At 36.3% G+C, this 19,648-nt stretch overlaps 3 protein-coding genes across 5 annotated transcripts; all 3 read right to left on the bottom strand.

The window, feature by feature from the left end:
• Window positions 1–15: 15 nt before the first annotated feature.
• LOC110767806 (DNA double-strand break repair protein) lies at window positions 16–6,922 on the bottom strand. 3 transcript variants are annotated; one of them, XR_002528359.2, is made up of 7 exons: window positions 6,763–6,922; window positions 5,541–6,115; window positions 5,271–5,416; window positions 4,554–4,633; window positions 4,193–4,405; window positions 827–867; window positions 16–577 (listed from the first exon to the last, which is right to left on the bottom strand). XR_002528359.2 is itself a non-coding variant. In XM_021971456.2 (5 exons), exons 2-5 carry the CDS (start codon window positions 6,065–6,067, stop codon window positions 4,322–4,324), a joined length of 837 nt encoding a protein of 278 aa, XP_021827148.1. In that variant the 5' UTR covers window positions 6,068–6,115; window positions 6,763–6,922; the 3' UTR covers window positions 3,991–4,321. The 3 variants fall into 3 exon arrangements, 1 of the variants encoding a protein (XP_021827148.1); XR_002528356.2 differs by having other exon boundaries at window positions 16–867; XM_021971456.2 differs by lacking the exons at window positions 16–577; window positions 827–867 and having other exon boundaries at window positions 3,991–4,405.
• Window positions 6,923–8,224: 1,302 nt separating this feature from the next.
• CYP90D1 (cytochrome P450, family 90, subfamily D, polypeptide 1) lies at window positions 8,225–13,909 on the bottom strand. The gene is made up of 8 exons (XM_021971455.2): window positions 13,377–13,909; window positions 12,684–13,008; window positions 12,045–12,194; window positions 11,557–11,811; window positions 10,782–10,871; window positions 10,480–10,665; window positions 10,244–10,365; window positions 8,225–8,689 (listed from the first exon to the last, which is right to left on the bottom strand). Exons 1-8 carry the CDS (start codon window positions 13,607–13,609, stop codon window positions 8,596–8,598), a joined length of 1,455 nt encoding a protein of 484 aa, XP_021827147.2. The 5' UTR covers window positions 13,610–13,909; the 3' UTR covers window positions 8,225–8,595.
• Window positions 13,910–16,431: 2,522 nt separating this feature from the next.
• On the bottom strand, window positions 16,432–19,584 carry LOC110767819 (WAS/WASL-interacting family protein). Its single transcript, XM_021971475.2, has 3 exons — window positions 19,476–19,584; window positions 19,149–19,328; window positions 16,432–16,948 (listed from the first exon to the last, which is right to left on the bottom strand). The coding sequence occupies exons 1-3, from the start codon at window positions 19,516–19,518 to the stop codon at window positions 16,644–16,646; spliced, it is 528 nt and encodes a 175-aa protein (XP_021827167.1). The 5' UTR covers window positions 19,519–19,584; the 3' UTR covers window positions 16,432–16,643.
• Between the last annotated feature and the right edge of the window lie 64 nt (window positions 19,585–19,648).

Here is a 19,648-nt window from a genome sequence, read left to right as displayed (position 1 = left end):
GGTGAATTTGCAATGGAAGACAATTAAAAAGATTGTGAACATTATATGAGATGAATACATGTGAGAAAAATAGCACTTGCCATCATTTTATTGTTTTGCAGCAAAGTGCAAGGGTGCCTCAATACTGCAACACCACCAATGCCCTCGTTGACAGCAATTTGAAGTTACTGATTCTATACAAGCCCTAAAACTTCTAAATTGAGCATGAAAATATGATGCCCGGAAAACGGCCAATTCAATCTCCTATTCAACAAGTGACAATACAAGCCCTAAAACTTCAAAATTGAGTATGAAAATACGATGCCCGAAATACGGCCAATTCAATCTCCTATTCGACCAGTACAGTAAGAGGAAGGTGAAATCCAAATTCACAAGCTGCAACAAGAGACATTATTCCTTCATTTGTCTATTGTCAAAAAATCAGTTGAATGGCATTTTTTTTCTTCTTCAAAAGACGCTTAACATCCTACGAATTACCTTGCAAGTGTATCTGGACTCACGTAAACGAGATGGCAACATACCCACACTAGCGGAAATGACAAACTGCAGGATACATCTTGACAAACCACTTCTTCACCTGCTAAAATTGAGATAGATCTACAGGTTGGGATTCGCGTTGCAGGTAACTTAAACCTCCAAGAAAATTAATAGGTTGCATAGACTCTACTATAATCACCAATTTCTACAATTGGTTAAAGATATTTTCTTGCACCAATCTCCAAGTCAAACAAACCTCTCGTATAAATCACATTTGATTCTATTCTCCTCTCGGATAGCAGGTCTCATTAAGTATTTGTTTCATTCACTTCGAATATGTGAGACAAACCTGATTTCTCACTTGACAGTCCGCAACTACTATCCTTTCATCTGCAGCAAAAGAATAATGATAAATTAGGTGAAAACAGTAATTAACATACAAGTAAGTTGTGTAACTAATGTGATAAACCATCAACTGAAGATAACTAATGATAATGTGATACAGACCAAAAATACAAGAAATCATCAACTTCAGTGTAAACCAAGATAAGCATGCATAATCAACTGATCATAGTTCATCTTAAAGGAGAGGTTACAGCAGTCTACAGAAAGCAAACAGCAATGAAGAAATCAGCAACTTAATAATAATTTCAAAAGAAGTTGCAAAATCCAGTCAAACTCTATCTTAGCTCCTACTAGACCATACAAGTAACATACTTAGCTACAACTTTTTGATCAAACATTATTATTTTTGTTTTAAAGGTTATCCTCGACAAAACAATCCATCTGTGCCAATGGACTGGGTCTGTCTATATTCAGAAAGCACTCTCTCTCACTTATTTATTATCTGATGTTGGGAGGCATAGCCATCTTAAGTTTTCTCATTCAGCAATCTCATTCGACAATCAAAGACTATGCTCATGTGGCTGCATGTAGAAACAAATTTATCAAATCTTCTCCTATCTTTGATATCCAGCTCCAAGCTATGAGATTGATCATCATTGCAGTATAGAGACTATAGCTTCATACTAAATTTCTGTAGCCAGCAATTGTATCTCCAAAAGACTTGCACCATTGTCTGATAACTTCAGAAACATCAGTTCCTACAACTACGATAGCTCAATGAAGACCATCTAATTGAATAACAAAAGGACTGCCATATACATCATCCAAACAAAGATAAATCCTCCGTCTCCGAACTCAAACTATATTCATCAGTATGAGGTGGCCCCATAGGCTGCTCCAATCCACCAAGAAAAATACTCCATTTCCGTCCCGACCAGACTCAGTTTTATTAGTTTGTGTAAGCATCTCTATCTGGTAAGCGGTAACAAGTCCTTTCAAGAGAGTAGAAGCAAGATCTCACCTCATCCTTGAGATGTTTCAGCAACTTTTCCAACGCAAGTTATTCCAGTAAATCAAACAGTAGAAATTTTAAGATGACCCGCTAAAGGTTTTTTCTTACGGAAACAATCAACTAGAGAGGTTTATCTATGGGTACAATCTGAAACTAAATATCCTATAAGCCTTAAAAAAACAAGATAAGGAAGAAAGCTCGGCATTATAATGGAATACTAATTCACTAAATGGTGTACATTAAATTAGTTGAAGGTAGTGTTAAAATCAAGATGGAAGAAACAAATTAGTTATAAATAAAAGCAATAAACCAGAAGTCAAGGATATTAAAGAGGAAGCATGCAAGACAGAAATCAGCTACTATTTCTAGCTAGGGAAAAACAAAGAAGATTCCATACCCATGAAACCCATAAAAATGAGACAGGATACTTGCCTATAAGTTCAAATCAGTAGCTGGCCTCTTGTCAAATGGCATGCCACCGTCCTTTCTTGAGATATTCCAGGGTCATTTCAAAGCATGGAGCAACTTGTCATATTGTGGGGGTGGCTAGAAATATCTTGATGAAGGAAGTTGCAGATCCACAGCTCAAAATGAAGAACAAGAAACTACTCACGAAGACGTGAGAAGCAGCGAATTGCATTACTGACAAATCCCATCGTTTTTCAAACTATGCTGGATAGCTACAAGAACATTCCTAGTCCGTAAACTTCCATCCCCTTTTATCTGAATATAATCTATCTTACCTCCACCCTGCCATCACGTCCATTATAAAGCAAAATCCTACCAATCCTCATATTGGAGAAGAAGCACACACTTTACAACTCACTTTCAATAAACAAGTTCAAAAGAGGAATATAAAGCTTCAACTTGGCTATTTGGAGAAAGTTCCACCTCTGATAGACTAAATGGCCCAGGCTAAAATAACAACTCCCGATTATCCACTCAACCACACTCATGAAATTGGATTATAGATAACTACTGTAGAAGTCTAACTTGGCTATTTAGAGCATAAGGAGCAACACTGGAGATACAGTACCTTCTCAATATAAAACAGATTCAACCAATCCCCAGGAAACTTGAAATTATACAAACCACCAATTCGTACACACTCCATAGGTTAAAACTTAATACATCATAAAGGGTCCCATGCACTGCAGATAAATATTAAGAACAAAAACAACAGATACAACCCATAGTGCTGAACTACTTCAATCAGGGTCTAAGCTGGCAACATTTCCACAATCCATTCTTCTAATGCCAGCAAACTGTTCGTCCATGTTTGGAAAGAAAGTTTTGGTGCTTATCCAAAGACCACTTATCCAGACCAGCCACAAATAAGGAGCTGTGGCAGATAGAAAACCATATGGAATCCCATCTAAGATGACTCCTAGTCAAATAACCTACCAATAGAAGAAAGAAAAAAAAAAGGGCCTGAAACTTACTTCCAGAGCATTACAACTTCCTAGGCCCTAGCTACCCACCTAAAAGAATATCACAACTCCTAGTTATGCAAATACTTTCATGTACACAATTTTCTAAACCCAATAGCATCCTATTCTGGGAAGCTCCACTTACATCCTCAACCTTCCAATATTCAAGAAAAGCTACTTGTTAGCTAGTCTCGACAATATGGAAATCAGAATTCATATCACGGTATATTTCATCACAGCAACAAGAAATCTTGTAATTTTGTGAAACGAAATGGCCATCCTAACTCCTAATCTCCATATAAGCATAAAATCCTCACATAGATAAAATGATGCATAAGAAATAGCAGGTCCACCTCCAACAATACCCGGAAACCAAAACCACCATAAGGGAATTTCGAAGAAAAGGACCCGCATCCCCAACAAATTGAACACCATATATCAATATATCCTCCAACACATTATGTTCATAAATCATGAAACAACAACTTGATTCCAACAATTGCATCGTTTACAGAAATGCAGATTGCATTAAATTCATGCAATCGACCATGATCACATAGCTTCCCTTCAATTCCATATCACACATGCTCCAGCCTCCCCACAAGTTACCGAAATACGGGTTCATCTTGATAGATATAAGAAAATGCCAAGTTCATAAATGGATACTAAGTTACCGTACCATTCTAAAGTTTGCTTCTACCCACGATGAAAAGAAAAGGAAAAATATAATCAAGAGAACATTTCCAAATAAAAAACAATCCTCATTATAGGTTACATGGTCAAATGACCAACATAAGATATAACTGATGCAAATTAGAGACAGAAAATTCCAAAACATTATACTACTATCACAGACATGGGAATTAATGTCTAGCAATCAAGAAAAGCGATATTAAAACCCTATATACATAAGTTTAAGATGACTAACGATGTATTCAGAAAAATAAATGGCTACTGATCTGGCGTGCACACATAGATGACTTGACCATCTATGCTGATGATGAGCAACCAAAGGTGGCATGTATACTCTGTCATTGAAATCACAATCATCCAGATTTCAACGACGAGTCATGCGAGGCTTTTCAGGTCCTCCCCATGAAGCTGGACCCGGCCCATACATAGGCCCTTTATCAGCAACACCCTAATAGATAACCATAAAGAACATTCAGAGAAAAGGGAAAAACTAATAGACAGACAATCAGAACACTTCCGAGAAAAGAGAAAATTAACATGGAAATCTACTGATTACAAGAAACAAATCAAATTTCCAATTATATAAGCAAACATACCAAGTGCATCCCATAGCCATCTCCATATGCAGCAGGAAAAGCTCCCTTTGGGCTGCTGAAATTCATCCCATATTGTCCACCTTAAAAAAGAAAATGATGAGATGTGAATGAAAAGATTAAAAGCAAATGTAACAACATAACCTAAACAAAACAACTCTTTTTTTTTTTTTTTGTGCTCCACTGCATGACAACAGGGAAAATAAATTTAAATATTGGCATGCAAAGAAATAATAAACAGTTCATTTCTGTATTAGATAATTAAAAAAGATGAGACCTCAACCCCAACTCCCAAAACTGGTTGTGGAAGATGAAATACATTTATCTATCTAACAACCAGACAGAGCTTAAAGAATCAATAAACACGAAATCAAGTACTTCCGTAGAAGAAAGAGGTGTATAAGATCAGAATGCAGTACAAAATGTATATGTTGGGACTTGGGAAGCAAACTATAATTGTTTCACCACTATGTGAGTATGTTTTTAAGTATGCTTGTGTGTTACTGTGCACCTGGAGGCGTGTGCGTGTGTATGTGATTATGTCTGCATGTGTGCATCAGAGAGAGAGAGGTTTAACCAGTCTATCATATATCTGCTTACATGACATCTCATCTTTTCAAAAGCCAATGAGGAGTTTCAGCACCAAAATGAAGGTTAAATAAAGGTACCAGAAGGAGGATATGAATGCCAAAAGAATACAGTCAGACAGATAAGTAATACCTGCACCCCATGGTCTACCATCTGTCCTAGCAAGATCTGCGCGTAGTTTCTCAACTTCACGAGCCATAGAAACTAGGTTCTTCTCCATTGCCTGTCTTTGTTCCATAAGCTCAATATTCGCCTTCTTCTCATAATCGATTGCATTTCTACAAAACAAAACTTGTACGTTAATATATAAGCAGTTGATCTAATACAATCTTGATAAAATCTGTACACTAAAAAGGAGCTTCAAGACAAGAAAATGACGACAAATAAGCAGCGGGTACATACCTAGCATGCATAAGCTCCTGGTGCAGACCATCAATATCAGCCCTTAGAAGAGGAATCTGTTGATTATCAGATTGCAACCTCACAAGGTCCTGTGTGAGGGTCTGAACTTGAGTGGAAAGTTCCTTCCTAACACTAGTCAGCTTCTGAACTTCAGAACGAAGTTGTTTAGCCTCATTTTTCAAGGGCTCAGTGGCCCGAAGATCAGCCTCCAATTTCCTGCCTTTCTCAAAGAGCTCCCTTGATTGCAATTCTTCTTCGGCACGAATATCTGAAAAGGCAACATTCATCCTATGAATTTCCTCCTTGGCAGCACCAAGCTCACGCTGCAATGTCATTCGGTCCTCAACCAGCCTCCGATTATCTGCCAAGAGTCTTCGAATTTCAGCATGTTGCATTTCAAGTTCTTCCTCCAACACTGCAGGATGAGGAAGTGGTCGCATTGGAGGACCTCGACCAAAAGGTCCTTCAAGAGGGTAGCCGCGCCGGTCATTCATTGCTTCACGTGGAACACGATGTCTCCCTGCCATTGTAAGGTATCCTGAAAACCACCCACAAAACTGCAGGAAAGATAACCTCTACAGAAAGGGGGAAAGAGAATGAGTATGTTAGCGATAAATCTGTAATTTACTTAAAATAATGCTCTAAAGTAACATTATCCCTAGCAATTGGAAGCTTGTGCAAAATGCTTCAGTTTTTTTTCTATTAAAAAAATTAAACAACATGGAAGTGCTTGTACAAGTTGAAATTAAATCAATTATACAGCTTAGGCGGTGCTTCTTATTTTCTTTATTCTTTTCTAGATAATCACACAATTGGTCAGTCAATGTGAACCATATATAAACCAACTTTTCTTCAACTAATTAAGCCACTCATATCCGATTAATCCTTATGCGTCAGTTTGGATTCCGAGAAACTGAAGGAAATTGGAGACAAAACTACGTTTTGAAAATTTCAAGCTTCTCATTACTTCAGACCCAGAAATACCAACATGCATACCGATATATCATGTTTATAATAATAATTCGACTTCTCAAGGTAAAACAAAACGTACTTTTCTCAGTTCCTCTCCGTTCTGACGATTATTAATCACAGAATTAATTAAAAGCAATTCAAATAAGATCCTAATTTCAATTCTCTTTCATTTTTTAGAATTAAACATCCATAAACAACAACTGTTTTTTTTCTGAAAACAAAAGCAAAAAAGGCAAACTAGAATCCGCACCTTATGTTTGATCGAAATTCTGGACGATGAAAACCTCTACGTGCTCTGCGTTAGAGGTCCTGAGATGATTTTGGTCAGAAAATTCAAAGCCAGCTTTCTCAAAGCTTTGATTTTGCCCATCAGGCGATGTAACACTGTTCCGAACGACTTCGTACTTTTGGCTACCGGCCCATTAAATTAGGTCGGCTCCGCATCGCATAAGCCCATTGACAAATTAAGCCTGGCTTTCTTCTGGCCCAAGATAGTAATTTAGAAGTGAAAGATTTTGTTCGTTTTTGCTTTTCTTCTCTTGGTTGGAGCTTTTTTTGTTTCTTCAGTGGAAAAGGGTAAGTTAGAAAAAAATAAAAAACGACATGGGCATAACCAAATTGGCTAGAATGAATGTGCTTCCTACTCTACACTCGAGTTTCAATCCTTCATTCCTATCTATAAAAAGAAAGCCTTAAAGAATGCATCCTCTAAACTACAAGGTAGCAACTGAATAGGATGCAATCCTGAAAATATGTTTGATCTGCTCTCCCATGAAAATGCTGAATTCCATGGCTTCATTCATTATGAAGAAAAATGTTATTGTATTTTTGTTGAATTTTCTTGAGAATTGGAAAACAATAAACTAGTAGGATGAGTAGTTTTGAATTACAACAATCACTGTTGTTTTTCCTGCTCTTTCTACATGATCAAGAAAGCAACCCTAGATCTTGCAAATCAGGCTAGGCACGAGTAAGCTATATTTTCTCTTTCTTGTGCAGATTATTTTGTCCAGATGGTTAAAATCATATCCATTCTTTACACACGCATGTTTGTGATGGGGGGAGATGGCCTTTGCATAAGTTATAGGATATTGCAGTGAACCAAAGAGTGTTCCATTACCCAAAAGGATGAGCATTCACTTCTCTCATATATTTGGTGGTACAATTCATATGTGAAACAAAAATTGAAGCTTCACAAAGAAAAGTTGCTGATTCTAAGAATGTAGAATAGTTTTGTGAAACTCGGCGTAATTTGGTATTTATTCAAAGGAACAGAGTGCTGTTGATATTTATGATAGGTTGTGACGAGCATGATGAGTGGTGATAAAGATAACCGAGGGGATTTAACACAAGTATATATATGCTTGAGAAAGGTGACTTAGGGCCCTTTTTATGAACTTATTTTATATGATTTTTCTCCTAAACATACGTATGTAATGACGAACTTGAATTCTAGATTGTTATCAAAGGTAAGTATTAATATTTCTATGTGTCCGATTCTCTTGTAATTTCCTTTTTTCACATAAAAAATTATTTCTTTGTGTCTGTGTATAAATGGAGGGAGAAAGACTTTTTCTCATAGTCAAAAATCATCAATGACTTCACATCACAAGATATGGCTTTAGTATGTTTATGATATAGACTTCCATTTACATTCATGATGTGCAAGAACAACTACATACAATACAATACAACACAAACACATAAATAATAACTTTCATAACTCAAATTGATTCAAAATTTTCCACCTTGATGGGATTGCTACCAATAAAAGCAAGTGAGTGTCAATAGATTATACATGGAACTTGGTAGGTATAAAAAAAAAGGAACATGTGAAAAACCAAAGGATTTAATTAGGGGGCCCACAAAAATGATATACTTGTCAATTTCTTGGTCGGATAATTTTATTTGTCTATATGTGCAATAAATATAAACTATCAAATAAGACAAAATGAGCCAGATGCACCACACGTGTGCGCACTGGGGCCAAAAACACTTTTTCTTGTTGTCTTTTCATGTCTGGTTGGTTTGTATCATCTGTGTACAAATTACCTAAACTTTCTGGCCAAATTTGAGGCTGGCTCTAGTGGTCCCCTTTCCTTTTGACCCTTATTGGCATCCTCCTCTTCATTCTTACTGTGGGAAAGTTAACAATTGTGTCCTCCTCAGCCACCCACCTGCATGTAAAAGAAGCCAATTTACTACTCAAATTTCTTGTGGAATATTTGTGCAAAGTGTAAAAAAACAAAAAAGTAGTCAAGGTTTTGGACTAACATCAAAGTGGTTCTTTTGCTTCTGCAAGCCTATCAAAATCAAAACCTTGATGCAGGGGTTTTCTATTAAAATTATCCAGAATGCTATCTGTCTATCTAGCCCTATTGACCATTTGTTTAATCTTCACTTTCTTGATTGTTGATTGTTGTTATTATTTCATGCTTACTGAATCAGCTAAAGGAAGGTGTTTGATTTGATTTGGTATAGAAATATTGCAAAATCCAATGGAATTGAAGGTGTTTGATATCTGGGCTGCTAAGGAGAAATACTTGCATTGAAATGGAAATATTACTGTTTTGTTATTTCCGGGCCATTATTCCTGTTCCAACTAAGTTTTTCTCCTTACTAAAACCCTAACATGCATTTAGAAGTATAGTATGACATTGATGAATTTGATAAGTTATGCATGGGGAGAGGTGACCTAAAATTGAGTGATTCAAAATCAGTCAGTCGTGAATCACGTGTACTAATATATAGTTGGGTTAGGTCTAGGGAACACCATTTGTTCCCTCAGAATTTGGGTATCTGCCACTCTCTCTGTTATCATATTACACATCATTTATATAAGGTACTTCTTCTAATAGTTGAGTTAAGTCCAAAATGATCTACTTCATGAAGACTTTGTTTTTTTGGCCTTCTCTTTGCCCACACATGGAAACCCATCTGGGTAAATTGGTGGAGCCAATCACATTTGGCTGATAGCAAAGCAGGCTTGGAAGAATCTCAATTCACTGATCATATATTTTTCTCATATGCAGATGCCATGTATTTTTTACTATCCCTCCCTACTTTCCTTCCTATTTACAATATCATTCGTACGATAATATCGTGTTGATGTTGACATAGGAGAATAATTATATATATGTGTGTATATATAGCAATTAGCAATAGTAACAGAGCATGGTTGGAAGTAAGTACGAAAAAAGGTGCATGTGTTGTAAAAGCTACTGATCAGCGAAAATGCCAGAAAGTTTGATGTGTGCTATATTGTTGTCTTTGCTCATATGGCAAAAAATGAGGAATAAATGCTGGACAACTTTTAAAAGGAATTTTGTTCAGTTTCTCCAAAAAAGCATAAATGTTTGCTGGTTTGATGAAATCCCATAAAGTTATATACATGCAAGTCAACAGCAATAAAGGACATTCTTCTTTATTTGGCTTTGCCAAACAAAAAAAGAACAAAACCAGAGAGACAGAGAAAAAGTTTCATTAATTGATGTGCAAGCTTTCTGGTCAAATGCTTGTCATGAAAATGGAACTAATATGAAGGCATGTATCTGCATCCATATCCTTTTGTCTTCTCCCTAAGTTAACTTTTTTGGTTTTGCAATTTATGGGCACTATCTGTGAAGGACCTTTTACTGAATGTGTCTGTATGCAGTACTCTAAACTAATTATCCATTGTTTTTTAGATAAATTATGGCCTGAGGGAGATCAAAATATTCATATCTATTTACCTGAATTGAGTGACAAAGTGGTGTAAAAAGATGGAGGCTTCCAGCCTAGCTAAGTCAAGCCCAGGACACAGCCTTTGTCCACCTCCAAAAGGAGTGAAGTTAGAGCTGCTCATGTCTTTGTCCTGCAGAGTATACCTCCAATCCATTACTTAAAAACTAAAGATAGAAGAAAAAAAAGAGAGCTTAAGAAACCAATTAAGAAGCACCAAAAATATCATATATAAGATCATTCTTACTTGCCACCTCCATGGATTGAAGGCATAAGGCCAATCATAGTTGTTCTCATCCAGATGAACTGATCTAAAATATGTGAAGACACACCAGCCCTTTGGTATTAGATACCCTTTTATCTCAACATCTTTCATGGCCTTCCTCATCACCCCAATGATGATGTTTCCCATCCTTAGAGTTTCTGTAATCACCTGTTTAATTTGAAAAAGTATAAAGAACATACATAGATTCTTATGAGTATTAATTGTTTATTTCTGGTTCTAAATAAGCCCTGCATTTCCAGTTAATTAGTGTTGTACTGACTTACATTTTGTGTAAATGGTAAGGATAAGTAATCACTCCAACACAATGGCTCTCCAAGCTGATCTTTGAGTGTTTTTAACTTCATGTTCTCTTCCTGATCAGTTCATCATCCAGAGTTCAAATATTAGAAAGGCCATAGGCATTAAGAAACCAACATATCCAACATCGATCATCAAAACAATATTGGTTTTTTTTTTCTTTTTGCAGGAAGGCTGGAAAATTTTAAACTATTCCAGTATGCATCCAGTAGCAGGAAAAAGACTTTCATGCAACAGGTATAGAGACAATAACGCATTGACATATAAGATAACTTTTCCACATATCATTGTGTTATTAGTTGTTATCTCCGTTACAAATAAATTTTTATGCAGTAGAAGACTAAAACATTTATAAAAAACATATATATATCTCTACTGTTCTTGTAATATGTGCTCCTTAATATCATGATGATGAAGACACCTTGTATATTGTGGAACCCAATCCCACTTGCCCCTAGAACCCGTATTACTATGACAGCCACAAGTGAAAGAGCAGTCTCACTAAAACGACAAGCAAAATGAAAATGGGACAGATAAAGTAGTCAAATGGTTGGACTTGAATGCCACAAAGTTCCAAAAAGTACATAGTCTAGAGAGAAAAAAGTGAAGTGGGATTGTTTAATTAATAGTATCCATGCGGCTGATCAACCAAAATAAGTTATGGTGATTAAGTACCAATTTCTTTTTCTTTTTTTGTTATTTACCAAAATAAATAAATAAATAATAAATTTGTGCACATACTGTTAACTGTTGAAGAGCAGTGGGGGAATCTGAGAGGTATTTGATTGCAAGAGTCATAAGAACTGGGACTGAATCCTCCCCTGGTATCATCATATCAATCATGTTATCTGCTATCAGATCATCTGTCAATTGCCCACTTGTGTCACTTAGCAATACATCTACCACATCTCTGGCAACCTCGTTGGAGATGCTACTAATCTCTTTTTTTCTAGCTTGTATAATTTTCTGCACAAGCTGGATCATTTTCTTCTTTGCCTGAAATTAAATAGGATTCAAACTATCATTACAATAATATTATAATAAAGTACAGTAAATTGCGTACGTTGTCAAAATGTCAATCCAAATCACATAATCAGACAAGAACTAACTTAATTGATGGTTCAGATTCATAGTATGACAATATAAGCATCTTATCTCGTCACTTTGGAAAGGAAACATTTCCCTTATAAAGTAAAAAAAGTTAAATTAGTAGTTGCTGGTTAACTTGCCTGTAATGATCTGTAAAGTCTGCTTCCAGGAATGTTTATGGGTAGAGACATGAGGCCAGCAATGAATTCTTGGAACTGTTTCTTTAGGAACTCCATGTCTGCACCAGGATCCAAACTAATCAATGCCTTGACAAGTACTTGGAATGCAATCTGGAGACAAAAAGGACATCTCTTAGTAACTTTCTTTTAAAAAGGACTGTAAAACATAATAATTGTGAATCTAATTCTGCAGACAATATGATTGAAGCAGAATTATTATGAACCCCATTCACAACTGGTTTGTTTTCTTTCTAGCAAGTCATATTCTTCTAACCTAAGTAGGAGCCAGAGATTAAATTCAAACATCAATCATTCCTTTGATCACAAGAGAGACTTGTTTAACTTTAACCAAGTGCTTAATGGAGCACTTACTTTATTGTAAAACAATTTTAAATAGAAGAGAAGAAGCCAGAGATAGATCTAAGAGAGAGGGCATCTTTGGTTTTGGTCTTCTGTCTATTGGATTGGAACTCTTCTCAAAAAGTCATCTTAAACTTAGATATGAATCAAACCATCTCAAACTTCATAGATAAAATTCTCTCCCCTAGACCTCGGAAGAAGAGAGAGAAAGAGAGAGAGAGAGAGAGAGAGAGAGCTAACATTTTTCGTTTCATCTTGTATGTAAATGGGACGATCATCTCTCCAATTTGCCATTGATTGTTGGACATACTTCTGCATGTCTGTGGTGATTTGAGCTTTGAGATGTGGAGACTTAAAGAAGGCTCCTATGAGTCCATGGACTCTTCTCTGCAAGGCTCCATTGATAAGCAATATAGAGGACTTTCCCATCAACTCAGTGAGAGATTTTGGGTAAGATGGCACAAAAGCCTTTGCATCACTTTGCAGAACAAACTTACTCACTTCTGCATCTGTTGATACAATTGTTGGACTTCCAAATATGTGTGACTTGAACACCTTCCCATACCTACACAAACACCCGAAATCATAATTCTCACAAACATGCCTCTATCTTCATCATCATCAAAATATACGTTGGAGTTACAAGTTTTCAGCTACCAAACCATTGGAGCTTAATGAAGTAAATCAGCTAAATCATTAAAACTGAAGAATGCTTATTGGGTTTGTTGTTTGATGTACAACACACAAACCCAACAAAGCATTTTGATTCTTCAATCTTAATCACAAGTTAATACATGGAAATCACTCATGCAAAAACAGAGTTATATAGTGTGCTCTGCTCTCTGGTTTAGATGAAAGTAATACATGTTGTATTATTCATGTTAATAAGTTGCTGCTTTTACTAATTAACTTTATGTGTGTTAATGTACTTACAAGTGGCGGCGTTTGTCCATGAAGCTCTCAGGGCAGTCAGAGTAAGCACAAGACACAAACTCAATGGTTTCACCAAGAAATGGCCATCCAAGAGTGCCTAAGGGAAGTGGCCTCCTTCTGTGTTTTGACCTCAGGATCAAGTTGCTGTTGTTTCTGTAGAGAAATATAATGGACAAGATCGAAATTGCTGTTGTTGTTGCTGCCAATATTAATACAATCACCAAATTGTCCATTTTGGAAATTTCCCCACACGAATGTATGTAGCGCTCTTTCTCTATATATAAGCTTAGCTTTAGCTTTGCAGTCTGCACCCCCTTAAATAATATTATTCTTAATCATGGTTGCAATGAGGAGATTTTGGTGACTGAAGAATGAATGTGCATGTACAAAATGCACGCGTGTGGGAAGAGAGAGAGAGAGAGAGAGATAGAATGTTTAACCAAAGAATAATTGTATCGGGAGATGCATAATCTAAGCTATAGATAGATTTGTTTTGGCAGCTTATATAGGGTATAAAGTTCGAAAATTTAGCTTCCTACTTAAAGTTATCGCCGAGCGGATATGGTTTTCGGAGTTTTTATTTCTTGGTCACCATTTAATTATAAAAATGAATGATCACCAATCGTCATGAATTTTCATTCATGATGGTGACCGAGAAATCAAAACTTACTTACCCAGTGTAAAACTCTTTGACAAGCCAACTTTATATGTTGGCTTGACTAATGAGCCCAACAGTATGGCTAACAAGTATTGATTTTATATTTATTTTAACAGTTCAACACCAAGCAGACATTTATAGGTTTGGTAGTAGAATCTCCATACCTACAACTAATTCATGCACTAAGGCAATATTAAACTTTTGCTTTTAGAAAAAAAAAAATTAGTGATGAAATTCAACTTTGAACATCTTCCAATATTCAATATTCAGAAGAGAAGCATTATTAAACTAATATCATTAAACTAAAAGTTAGGCTGTGAATGATACTGCACATGTATATAATATATACTACATGTGTTCTTACCAAGTTGTGATGGATTTCAGTACAAAAGAACTTTCTCTTCTGCTTTCCCTTTTTTTTCTTTTTAATGATAAGTTGCAGAAAGAACTTCAAATTCTTTCATGAGCAATATGATAAGTTTGTTAAATATACAGATATATAAATTGGGAGAAGCCCCCACAGGCTCATGATTGATCATCTTGCGGATTGAGAAGGCCCCCCATTGGCAGAGGCTCAGCTGGGTGGCCTCGTGCGTTCATGTGAGACTTAATTAAGTCCAACCACACTCCATCATCATCCCCTTCCCTTTTGTCCTTCTCTCTCTCTCTCTCTACAAGCTAGGCCAACCTCTCGTGTCACATTCATTCCCATCCTTTCTCATTTTTTATGGTGGAGGGCTTGAGGGCACATGTACTTTTCCCTCTCTTCACCAAAAATACTCTCTATTATAGAAAGATATTCAAGGAACACTCTTATAATACCGGGTCGCATATTGCAATCGTATGCAAATTATTGTACTCACTGTTTGGTAGAAATTATAAGTTAGGCAGCTCTTGAGGCTCGTCCTTCATGAGGGCTTCATCAACGACACGTGTCTTTGGGGCTGAGCCCCTACCAATATGGGCAATGTTATCTATTTCTTGTAATGAGTAAACATTAGTTCTTGGTTTAGCTCTTTATTTGAGGTCCCAAAGTTTGAATACTTTTTCTGGATCCATCTCACATCGATAACTCGACCCCTACCACCTATAGGCAGGAGAACACAAATTCAATCATCTCTTCCCACAAAGAATTTTTTGGGCGGGAGTTTTTCTTTCTTTTCTTTTCTAACTTGTTTCCCAACTGCATGCGGAAAGGTTTACAAATTGTTAATTTTCTTCTTTAGGTTTAGAATTTGGAGCTGAGAGAAAGAGCATTATTCTGTATCAGCATCCTTTTAGGCTTTAGCTTTTTCAAAATCTCACTTGGACTGTTTCCTAATAATATCCAATTCCATTAATGGCCCATTTCTTGTTGCCCATGTTCTTTATGCAGACTTGCTTTATTTCCTTGTTCAAACTACCTAACTTATGATTATATTATTTATCTAATATTTTAATCACCTATCATCATTTTATAGGTAAGCTAAGTACTTTAGCCACATTTCATCATTTGATCAAATTGTTCGGCTCTTAATCGGCTCCATTTGTTAATTTCCCACTATATCTTTCAGAATCCAAGAGAATATGTTGGATATATTTGTTTATCCATGGGGTTTAGGGATCTTTGGAGCATATATTATATACTGTGCAATAGTCTATGTCTTTGAGCATCTTGTGGGAACTCTCTCAATATGCACGTATTGGTTGTCCATGTCCTTTTTGGAAAGTGTGCATAAGCTTTCATTAGGCGACTTAAATAGTCGAAGAATATATATGGTGAGAGAGTTGTAGCTCAAGTGATTAATAGTATTTATCTCGTGATCTTACTGTAGATTTTCTTGTTGAAAAATATGACAAGGCACTTATAACTCGGGTGATTAAGAATATTTACACCATGATCTTGTGTTCGATTTCCCCATTTGTCACTATCGCCTCATATAAAATAAAATAAATAGGTGAAGAACATCCAATTCTTGCACGTGGACACCAAATGAAAATTAATTATCTTTTGTTCAAATGGAAATGCTAGTAAGCAGCAGATAGCAGAGACAAACAATTAGAACATGGAAAGAGCCATGGTATTTGTCACCATTCCAAAATTTCATAGTCAGAAAGGAATGGAAAAGTATAATAATCAAACTTGACGAGGAAACTTTCTTTAGTCTCGATCTGAGGTTTTGTTCATGTCTTATACTTAGACTTTCTGTAAATTTTGTTATCTTTAGGAAATAAAAAATAACAAAATCACTTTCTTCATAGTTAAAGTATGGGTGGAAAGGCTTCTTCATTGTCCTTTCCTGCTTTAGATCATGTGAACGTTTCCTCAGGTTTGTTGGCCCACGTTTGCACTTGCAAACTTGAGTCTCAGCCAGACCTCACACTGATGTGTATAAAAAATTGACAAGACCAACATACTTATTCCAGGTCCAAAGCACCACATATTCACTGATTCAAAATGAACAATATACTTGTATGATATGGAACAACGATGAATTTCAGAACTTCCTTCAATTGACAATGATGACTAAATTTGTGCAGACACGATCCGCTATAGAGATAGAGACAATCAAAAGGAAATACAGGATATCAATAGAATGAGGAGAAATGGCTTTTTCCTGTTAGTAGAGTTAGATTCTTGGAAGAGATTTTGCCCGGATAAACTGTTTAAGAATGGCTTTCTCCTCATCAATGCGCTTCTTCTCTTCAGGGTCTTTTGGCTTAACCTTTCTTTTCTCTTCCAGTATCCACTTGAAAAGTTCGCGCTGTTGATCCTCTGGGATTGGTTCTCGCAATTTCACAGGCTCTGTGATGGCTGAAAGGGGCAGGGGTTTCTCTGTAGTAGTAGGAGTTGTTTGAGTTGTTGTCGAAACTGTAGTAGTTACTTCTTCCTCTACATCTGTGTCTTTCTTTTTCGTCCGCATGAACAGGTAAGCTACAAAAGTAAGTGTAAACCTCAGTGTCCAATTACAAGTAAATTAAAATCCATAAAAACTACTTCAAGAATCAAATTCAAGATAGAGGTGATTCACTCATTAATATAATCATCCAACAAAGAAGCAAATAAGGTACTGCAGCAATTATTTGATTAGTGAGGTATCTTCCTCTCTACCAATCCTAAAATGCTTGTTTGGAACATGTCCATTAACAACTATGCCAGGTACACATCCTATGTCCATACCCACAAGTGTTAATATCTATGTGCCCATTTTGCAGACTATTAGGAAAGCCTTATTTAGAGTTTTAAAAAAATTAAAAGAAAAATCATCCCTAATCAGTCGCAAACAGAAGCAGAGAAAGCATAAGTAGCCTGTTCAAGTTCACAGAGAATACAATGTAATAAGAAGACATTCTATGCTGGTCAAGTTAACAGAGATGGTTTCTGCTCACTTGTACTTTACTCGTCAGCATCCTTAGTTACACAATGGCCATTAAGTTCAACATCATTAATATAATGGTGAATTTTTCTTTCCCTCCAAAGTGAGTGCAGGTAGCTTATTACAGAGTATCAAGTATCGACCCTGTTTTTGTAGTCAACAAATGAAGTTCAACTACTACTGCAGCCATAGTAACATCCTTCACACTGTGTTGTCTCCACACGGCAACCATCTATTTTCTCAAATCGCTACCTTGGCCCTTCACCAGCATGCACAGTCCCTTTTGAGCATTAACAAAATTGTACAAAATGGAACTGTGGAGAGTTTAACATAATAACCACGACATCAAGAAGTAATTTCTAGGAGCTTATGCTAGGTAAACCACAAACTGCCTTACTCACTACATCTTGTCATGTAGTAAGACATGTGAAGGAAAAGTTCAAGAAAAAGTTAGTTAAAAGTCACACAAGTTATTTCAAGTTTATGCTGAGACAAGTTGCATCAGATACAATTCACAAGCAGCTTCGAACAAATGTAGAGATCCTCTCTTGAAGGTTGATAGTTTTTGTTTTATGCTTTTTCTTCTGTTTTGTAGGGGAACAGATCAAGAAATAGCCTGTGCAGCCTAGCATCCTCCACCTTATCACTATATAATCTTACAGGGAGTAGGATGCTTGGAAAACAAAAATCCATCTATTTTAATCAACTAGAAATGATTAGCAGAATAACAACTCACTTTTGATTGTAATTAGCAATCACCAATTTAAAGTGGACACTCCCAAACATGTTTTTGAGATTTATAATTGTTTACCCACATCACACACAGCCAGATTCACACATCCAAACTACTTTTGAAAAGCCTTTTGAACTTTCATTCCCCTTTATGTTAAGCTATAACAAATCACCACTCTTCGTACAAACATCATATGACTTTTAGCACATAGGAACAACAATGAAGAAAATATTTTAATTACATATCATAACCAATTCAGACCTAACGTCCTACTCAGCAGACACACTCAATTCCCCATTAAGAAAAAAATATTATATTAAAGCCAAATTTGGAACGCAAAAAAAAACATTATTCAGACTTTTCCTTCTTGATGAATATGATAATTAAATTTAAACTAAAGAAATTTATCTATAATGACCCAAGGATAGAACTTGCCCCTATAAACCCGACTTACAAGAAAAAATGCATGAGAGTTTATATTGCGAGACATCCTCATTCGCCCATCACTGATATTAGCCCGATTCACTCATCCAGCGGTATTCAATCACAATACTATTCCCATACATAATACCAATACAATTTAATCATCTAGTACACAGGTTGTCCTTCAGTGGACTCTGTGTAGTCACATGGTGGAACCTACCCTTATACCAACTGTAATGAACCCATGAGTAGAAATTGTCCCTATAAAACCAACTTAAAACAGGTGCTCAAGAACTCATAAACTAACTCAGAATGTTTTCTTTTCTTCTTTTATGTGGAACATTTGCGTTCGGATTATGACCAAACAAATAAAATCAAACTGAATTAGCACTTAATTGACAACTATTTAAAAACGACGCCATAAAGAAAAGCATTAAGAAGCATTAAAATGAGTTTCCAAGCAATGATCTCAAAACCCATTTCAGCTTTCTCACTTTCTTTCACTTTATACACATATGCACACACATCACTGCAAAAGGCTGGTAGAAAAACCAAAACAAATTATTCACACAACTTAATAACAAGAGAAATGGAAGAAAGACCTCCAACGCCCAGATTGACAGTCAAGAGCAGAGGCCAAAGAAACTTGTAACGCCGAGCAAATGACTCCTTTGGGGGCTGAGGTGGCGGAGATGGAGATTGAGTCGCCATTGTCGATGATGATGGTGGTGGTGAAGAAAAGTCTTTCCCTTTATGTTGATCTTGAAACTGTTTCAGCTGTGCTGTTTTTGAAAACACAAGACGAAAGCGATTAAAATACCAAAACCCCAATTATTGAAAGCAAAAAAGGATTCTTCATGTGGTTGAGAAATAGCTGTTTCTGATTTTAAAAAGCAAAAATGATTCGTATGGAACTTGGGTTTTGTTACCTTTCTTGGGTTTGTTGGTGTAGAGCTTAGGATCTTCGCTCATTGTTGCAGGAAGCCTTGATTTCCTTTCGTCACTCGAAAGTCTTTCTTGTTAGACCATACAACAGCCTACCACCATTGAACTCGGGTTAACGGGCCGGGCCGGGCCGGACCAGGCTGATGAAGGGGTTCAG

The sequence above is a fragment of the Prunus avium genome, chromosome 3, assembly GCF_965620075.1.
Source record: "Prunus avium chromosome 3, drPruAviu1.hap1.1, whole genome shotgun sequence".
Classification (NCBI taxonomy): domain Eukaryota; kingdom Viridiplantae; phylum Streptophyta; class Magnoliopsida; order Rosales; family Rosaceae; genus Prunus; species Prunus avium.
The sequence above is the reverse complement of the archived record's forward strand: the minus strand, read 5'-3'. Positions and strand labels throughout refer to the sequence as shown.